The following is an 8,110-nucleotide window of genomic DNA, read 5'->3' on the forward strand; positions in this document are numbered from 1 at the left end:
CCCTTCCCTTCTGCTTCCCCCTTTCTCTCCCCAGTCCTTTCTGACCAGGTCTTGCTGGAATTTGAGATCCTCCTGCCTCAGCCTCCCAGAGTGCTAGGGTTACAGGGGCGTGCCACCACTCTGGCTTGTTTTAGAACTTTTTGAGGGGAGAGATTGTCTTGTGACTGCTGTACACTCACCTAGTACCTGAGCTCAGGTTATTACTGACATATACTGGTGCTCAATAACCTTTGTCAAATTAGGGAACCTATGCACCCAGCCACTCACCTGCTTAGGCACAAGAGAAAACAGAAAGGTAATATATCTTTACAACTTCTTTTTTTAATTTTTTAAATTTTTCTTTACAACTTCTTTGCAATTCATTATCATTTTACTAAGGGGTTTGAAGTAAACTGTTGTTTATTTGGATCTTAATAATTTACAATTTATGAAGGTAAAATCTGAGGGAAAAAGTGCTTGCTAAAAACAAAAATAACACTTGAATGATGTAAGGTGGGGTATTAGTTTGTTAGGAAAAAACCCAGTAGATGGCACAACAGAAAGAGCCAACACTCTGAAGTCACTAAATGATTGAATAAAACTCATTTCGCGTTCCTTTTCCTAGGCTCTCTCACACCTGCTGCTCAGCACTTTGAAAATCATTTTTTCCCATTTAAGGAGCACACATTTCCAGATGTTACCCCACCCAACATCTGCTGTGCTTCTGCTCTCACTCCTTTTCGTCAGGGATTAGCATCGCCACTCTATAAACCCTAATAGCAGTAGTGGGACTAATAAAGGCTTCAGTTCATGGGCCCACAAGTTCTCTCCGGGTCCTGAAACCTCACGTACACAGCAGTCACTGTGTCTGTCTCAAAATGGATGTAAAATTAACGGGAGCAAAACCTGAACAGAGGTCAGAGGCCTGTTCCTGCCTGTTTGAAACAATGACGGGACACAATGACACTTTCAAGGGCTTCAGCGTCTGCTGATCAGTTAATCCCTAGTCGACTCCAGTTTATGCATAGTCACAAAATGTTGAATTTATACCTTCTTGCCTTTTTCTAATCTACATCTTAAATATCACTAAATACTTACATTCTTGCTGTTACAGTTCTAGTTTATATAAATTATTCTAATACCTTGCATGAATTTGGGCCCTCTATTTTTATTCCTACTCTGTTTACGATGGACAGATTTTATAAGTCCACACAGGTGGCTCTGACTTCAGTCTGACTCTAAGCAGACAAGCCGGAACAAAGGCTAAAGGAGACATAATTGGAAAAAGACACGGTTCCTACCAGATAACGGCCCGTGGCGCTGAGAGCGCCTGCCAGCCTCAGTACCTCCCAGCTATCCTTACTCCTTTACAGTCTTGTCCTCAACCCAGGCCAATGCCTGGAAGAATCTTGGAATATTTCCTGTAGAGAACATTTCAGAACAAAGAAGTAATTCTTCATAGTAAGGGGACCAAGTAGAGTAGGCAACTGGAAATTAAATTCACTTGAGTATAAAAGAAAGGCAGGAGAAAGAAGAAAATGAGAAAACAGTGTATTCTTTAGTAACGCATACATTAAATTTTATTGTCACACTAGAGAAATAGAGAAATGCAGTAAAATAACTTGAGAGATAAAGGCTAAGAGATATGAACTAGACAAGGGAACTGTGTCACGTGTGACCACTCGTAGCAGTTTAGAAGGGAGGGGAACTGAGGAAGGCATGGGCAAACATGATGTTTTCAGTGTTATTTCTTTCCAAGGGTCCTTTACTTTTCCTTCAAAAATTATAAACTTTTGGGCCAGGGATTTAGCTCAGTGGTTCCGCTGCCTGCTTTGCAAGCACAAGGTCCCAAGCTCGATCCCTGGTGCCAGAAAAACAAAACAAACAAAAAAACTCCTTTTTCATTCATTCTTATCTTGTCTGTTAGTAGACTGCAGTTCTAAAAAAAGCAGAGACTGTGGACTGTTTATATTTTCGATTACCCAATTTGTATTTGTTGGATAACTGAACAATCCAAGCATTAGAATCCAGGGATTCCCACCCTATACCAGGAGTGTCTCTTCCCCGTGGGAGACTTGCGGGCCTCACACCTCACTCACTGCCTTTCCCTGTCTGTTGCCACAGTGGAGCCGAGGGTGAGCATCTCCCTATCCAAGACAGAGGCCCTGAACCACCACAACCTGCTGGTCTGCTCGGCGTGGGATTTCTATCCACAGCAGATCAAAGTCCAGTGGTTCCGGAATGGCCAGGAGGAGACATCTGGCGTCGTGTCCACCCCTGTTATTAGGAATGGGGATTGGACCTTCCAGATCCTCGTGATGCTGGAGATGACCCCCCGGCAAGGAGACGTCTACACCTGCCGCGTGGAGCACCCCAGCCTCCAGAGCCCCGTCACAGTGGAGTGGCGTAAGGGGAAACTTGTGTCCTTTCTCTGGGGGCCTGTGAGACAGAGGGCTGAGCTCCCCCTGGCCTTTCCCTTGTCTTAGATGCCACTGCTGAGCTGAGATCCACAGGAGACTACGCCCTCTCGCCCACGGCAGGGGAGTCAGAAGGACCCTCACCTAACTAGCTTTCTAGATACTAGGGAGATCACTGCATGCACAGCAGCCCTGGAGCTGGCACCAGTGGGGATGCACATGATGGCTGGGGACTTGGGTCCTAGGGCCTAACGTTACGGATGTGTGTGAGTAGCAGGTGGATATATTGGCTGCACCTTCCCTCTCCGAGGGACATTCAGAATAGTGCAGGCTTGGTGAACCCATGGCATGCATGGTGCAGCAGCTCACAGGGCCCTCCCTGTGGGTACTTGTGCCGAGTCGCCCTGGCAGCTGAGCTTTGGATGCTCAGCTTTAACTGCAGGGTCGGCACATTGGGGTACATAAGCGGGTTTTGGGTTGCAGCTTGAGCACTCATCTCTAAAAGGTTTGCCCTCACTGGAGCAGAGAGACAGCTTCCCTTGGCAGCTCCACATCTTGTAGCTCAAGTTGGACTTGAGGTCCTCACCAGGGACCCTGTGGGTGTGGGACAGATCTGACTCTCAGGCTTGCTTCCCAGGGGCACAGTCTGAATCTGCACAGAGCAAGATGCTGAGCGGCATCGGGGGCCTCGTGCTGGGGCTGATCTTCCTTGGGCTGGGTGTTTTCATCCGTCGGAGGAATCAGAAAGGTGAGCTGTCTGGGGGAAACGCGACAGGTGGCTGTGCTTGGGATCCTTGTTCAGGGAGGCTCTGTCTCTAGAGGAAGCTCTTTCCTCCTGACTCTGAAGGACACGGGTAGGTTGGTGGGAGGAGGAGGAAGGACAACCTAGGAAGAGACACTGGAATCGGATTTTACTGGTTGAAAAGGCAGCCCTGCCATGGAGCCGGCTCATTCTAGGACTTCGTCCTGCTCTCCATGAACTCCTTTCCAAAAGCTTCATCTATTAGGAGAGTCAGAGCCTTGCTTTTCCTTCCATCTCGAGATTGTTTCATTTGTGTTGGGAGATTTAGTTCCGCGTGGTTGGGCCTTGTGGAGCATGAGGAGAATACAACTCTCCAGTTTGTGTAACAAGACCTATCTCTGTGTAACTTCTTTTGTAGGAACTCGTGGGCCTCCACCTGCAGGTAATGAAGGTTTCAGCCCTGACCCAGTGTTGGGGGGCAGGGGCACAGGTGTAGGAGAGAGCGGTGTGCGTGGTAGGTGCACCTGGAAAAACAGCCCAGTTTGTGGCCTCTTCCCTGCTGTGTGGATGAGGAACGAGAGGAGGTCCCCAGTGTGCCAGGAGGCTCCAGAGATTTTCCCCAGAACCTGGTGGCATCTTTCTGTGGCACTGCTTCCCTGAGTCCTATCTGGGGTGTCAGAGACCTTGTGGCCCATGTTGGTGGTACTATCGGTGGGTGTTTGCCAGTGACTTAAAGTCTCTAGTGGGGGAGGAAGGTGAGTCACCGTGCAACTCGCTAAAAAGATCGAACCCTTCATTTTCCCCAGGAGGGTGGTGGCTGCTCGTCCACCTCCTGTCCACCTCTGTCCAGCTGAGGTCCCACGTGTCCTCTTCAGCTGATTTCACCTTTACACAGATACTGGGGGAGGTGACGGACCTGGTAGGCCCTGGACCTCAGTGTTTCTTTCCTGTTCTACCCCCTCACTCGCACAGGGCTCCTGCACTGACCCCGGACTACATTTTGACTGGGATTGGCTATCGCTCTTCAGCAAGGTCTGCTTGTTCCAGCCCAGGGTTCCCAGCTCGACGGTCTGTCCTCTTCTGAGATCAGAGTCCTGCAGTGGCTCTATTGAAGCTGCCACCTTAGCTCTGTGACCACATCCCAAGGATCTGGGCCGCTGCCTCCTGTACTGTCCCTGGACCCTCTGTCTGTGCACTGCGACACCATCTGTTTAGACCCTGCCGACTTTCTGTGCTCCATTGTCCCCTACAGACTGCTCAAAAGAAACATGGAAACCATCTGCCTGACTATAGAGCTTTTTTTCAAAATTAAATATGATTTTGAGTTATCTGTATCTGAAATCTTCTTAACTAAGCCAAGAGAAGAAAGCAGTACAGCATGAAAGGAACTTGTATTGAGATGACCCAACAAGTCTGTCTCCAGAAGTAAACTAGAGGCAGCGTGGGTGTCACGGAAGGGTGGGCCATGGAGATAGGAAGTCAACTGGTGCATCCTTCATGGTTCTTAGTCTTGCTATTCGGTGCAGTGGCCTCGCACCTTTTCAATCTCTTCTCCACTGAGTATTGTGTAAGAAAACACAGTGGGATTGTTTGGGGATAGATACAGTGACATCTGGTCATTGATGTTTCACTTATATCCTGGCCAGTCACAATTGATCAAAGCTAATTTTTGAGAAACTATAACCAGCAATAAAAGTCCTATTTGTCACTGCAAAGAATTCAAACTCAACTCAAACTTATTTTGTTCGTGTTACAAGGAAACCCATTGACCAGTTGATTTCAGAAGTTACTAGACCTAGATATTTAGTGAAATCTTCATCTTTCTTGGTGTTTAACTACGTGCCTTTCCCTTCTGATGTCTCTCTTTGTTCCTGTGTATTTCTTTATATGTGTCCTTCATCTTTGTGTCTATTTCACTGAGTCACTGTCTCTCTTTTTATCTACACCTTTGTCACTGTCTGCATTTGATTTTCTGTTTCTTTTTGCATCTCAGTTTTCTATGTCTCTTATCATCTCACATTTTATCTCATCGGTTTGTGATTCTGTCTGTATCTGTGGTATGTTTATAGAGAGTCTGCCAAAGTTTAACAAATTTAGAAAAAAAATCCTTAAGACCAGGCCTGGGTCTCATGCACATCTTTAAAAAATCTCTTGCACACAGGATGCAGACAGCCAGCATCATCTCAATCTGTCTCATCAGGGATGGGAGCTGGATTGTCCAGATCCTTATGATGGTGAAAATGACCTCCCAGCATTGAGCTGTTCATACCAGGAATTTGAACACCGCAGCCTCCAGAGGGCCTCAGAGTGGTGTAAGGGGCAGTTTGTTTTTGTGGACCCCACAAGACAAATGGCAGAACTCTTCTTGTCCTAGGGCCCCTCACTTGAGGTGCCTACTTACACACCCCTCATCCTGTGATATTTGAGATCACCCCCTCTTGGGCAAGATCGTGATCTCAATGTGTCCAGAGCAAGATGTTGAGTAGAGTGAGACAGTTTGTCATCTTCCTTGTTGTCACTTACTGCAAGGATCAAAAGCAACACTGTTGGAGAAATGGGAAAGACTTATGCTGGGCTGTCCAGGGAGCCCTCAGCCTCTATAGGTATCTTTTTGCTTTGCAAAGGAAGTAAACAGGGCTGGAATTGAGCCAGGCTCAGTTTAGGGAGACACTAATATCTGCTTTCCCTATTTGCATCATGACAGGCACAGATCGGTAGAGTATATTCTAGGACATTCTTAGAGTTCATCTTTGTCACCCTCTGTGTGACACATGCTGGAAGGCTCTTATTTAATGTGAGGGTCGAAGTCTTTCCTTTCTCCTGATGAGTTTCATAGGAACAAGTGGTTTTCCAGATTAGATTGGACAGTTGTGTTAGTTTTTCCCTTTGTGACAATTACTTGAGATAAATAATTTAAAGGAGGAAAGATTCATTTTGGCTCACGGTTTCACAGGTTTAAACTCATGTGGTCGGCTGGCTTCAAGGCAGAAATGGATTGGTCTTATGAAGAAAAGCTGTTCACTTCCTGCAGCCAGGAAGTGGAGAGAAATCAAAAGAGCCCAAGAAAGTTACACCACTGGGGGACATGCTGCGGTGTCTTACTTCTCTCACCAGACCCCACCTCCCAATAGCCCATCAGGCGTGAATGTAAGAATGGATGAATCTGTCGATGAGCTCAGCACCTTTATAATCCACGTACCTCTCTAGGTGTTTCTTTTTCCTCATCTTTCATATTGAGTATAAGTGACAAAATCATACACATCTAAGGTATGCAATATTATGTTTTAAGATTCATATACATAGTGATATGATTCCTACAGTTAAGCTAATAATATACCTACCACCCATATACTTACAGTATTTTAAAATTTCCTCTGCTGAGAAACATTTCATAATAGTGTAATCAGAAAATACTCTTAAAAAAAGAGAAAAATATGCTCAGCATCTCATTCCCAGAGACAGATTAAAATGAGAATGCCATTCTAGGTAATTTTCAAAAATTATTTTGAGACGGTCTCACTAAACCACTAAGTTGCTAGGCAATTTTTTGGTATCTCTATACATTAATGCATTTTTGAAAATAAAACATTGGCAATGCCATATACGCTGTTTAGTAAAGTGTTGTTTCACTTAACAATGTAGTGGACACCTCTTTACCTCAGTGAACTCATGTCAACATTATGACCCCTTGTGTTATAATAACTCTTCATTTCCTACATTACCTTCCCTTACCCATCCATCTCCCCTCCCCCTTATTTCCTTCCTCTTGTCTAATAAGTTTTTCTTCTACCTAAAGTCATCCTTTTTAGGTTCCGTATATTACTGAAAACTGATGTTTGTCTTTCTGAATTTGTCCTCCTTGTGTGAATCTCCCAGAGTGATGTAAAAGACAGCTGCCTCCATATTGGGAGGGGATCAGCAGTCCAAAGAAGGACTCTGCAAGTCCAGCTTGGAGAAGAAGTTTATTGAGCGCTTATTAACAAAACAGTGGATGACGTCTGGGCTGCAGCACTACTGAGTGGCCAATCCCTCTTTGTTAAACTACCAGTTGTTTTTTTTTTTTGGTACCAGGGATTGAACTTGTGTCCTTGCACTTGCAAGGCAGGCCACTGAACTGCTGAGCTAAATCCCTGGCCCTACACTGCTAGTTTTTATAGGGCTCTAATTAAACCAGCAAAAAGCAGGATCAAAAGCAAGAAGGGTCCTTGGGAAAGTTGTGTGTACCCCATTCCCATCCCTTCCTTATGAGGAAATTGGCTGATCTCAGGGAGCCCTGTCAAGTTGCAGTGGTGGGTGACCTTGGGCTTTAGCACTTGGTGGTGACCCACAGTACTGATAAACGGGCTGCTTTTACTTACTTACTTTGGCTAGCTTTCAGAGGACAGTTCTCACTACAATCTGCGATTTCTTCTGGTTTGTGTAATCTTTCCACTGAGTTCTCAGAGGCTGGGAGAGGGTATTTTCTCTTTTGGCTGAGAGCTGAGCACTGGGCTGTTATGGCGCAGCAACAGTCCAGACTGTGTCAGCAGAAATGACATGAAAGACATCAATCAAGAGTTCAAGTCTCCAATAAAGTGTGCATGGGTCAGGACTGTTTACAAGCTTCCTCACTCATGGTGTTTAAAGGAATGCCCTGTCTTGGTTCCAGGGGTTCCATAAAGTTATTTCAATTTTTAGATGACAAAGGCAGCACATTCCAGGGCCTGGCCACTTGATTGGAGAGGGGAGGTTTACCACATACCAACAGGTGGATTTATTATGGGTTTTTGCTGTGGTTGCTGCCCATGGCAAGAAGAGGTTTCTCTGAGCTGTGGTTGGCAATAGCAGTAATCTCTGCATGTAGACGCAAATGTTTAGATGCCATTTTCCCTGGAACATCATGTTATTCTACCAAATAACAGCAGTGGATTCTCCCCTGGGGCCTATGACTTTCCCAGCCTTGGGTTTGTCTTGCTCAACTGCCCCCAAATAT

The 8,110-nt window shown here is 45.7% G+C and overlaps 1 protein-coding gene across 1 annotated transcript in view; it reads left to right on the forward strand.

The window, feature by feature from the left end:
• The window catches only part of LOC104874234 (rano class II histocompatibility antigen, A beta chain), a 14,811-nt gene extending 9,976 nt beyond the window's left edge, over positions 1-4,835 (forward strand). Inside the window, exons 3-6 of the mRNA XM_010641262.2 lie at positions 2,104-2,385; positions 3,034-3,144; positions 3,557-3,580; positions 4,111-4,835. Of these exons, the coding sequence (XP_010639564.1) occupies positions 2,104-2,385; positions 3,034-3,144; positions 3,557-3,580; positions 4,111-4,124 (431 nt within the window). The 3' untranslated portion in view covers positions 4,125-4,835. The remainder of the gene's footprint in view (positions 1-2,103; positions 2,386-3,033; positions 3,145-3,556; positions 3,581-4,110) is intronic.
• Positions 4,836-8,110: the final 3,275 nt, after the last annotated feature.

This window comes from Fukomys damarensis, unplaced genomic scaffold (genome assembly GCF_012274545.1).
Source record: "Fukomys damarensis isolate Sample0158 unplaced genomic scaffold, DMR_v1.0_HiC HiC_scaffold_20, whole genome shotgun sequence".
NCBI classification, from domain to species: Eukaryota; Metazoa; Chordata; class Mammalia; order Rodentia; family Bathyergidae; genus Fukomys; species Fukomys damarensis.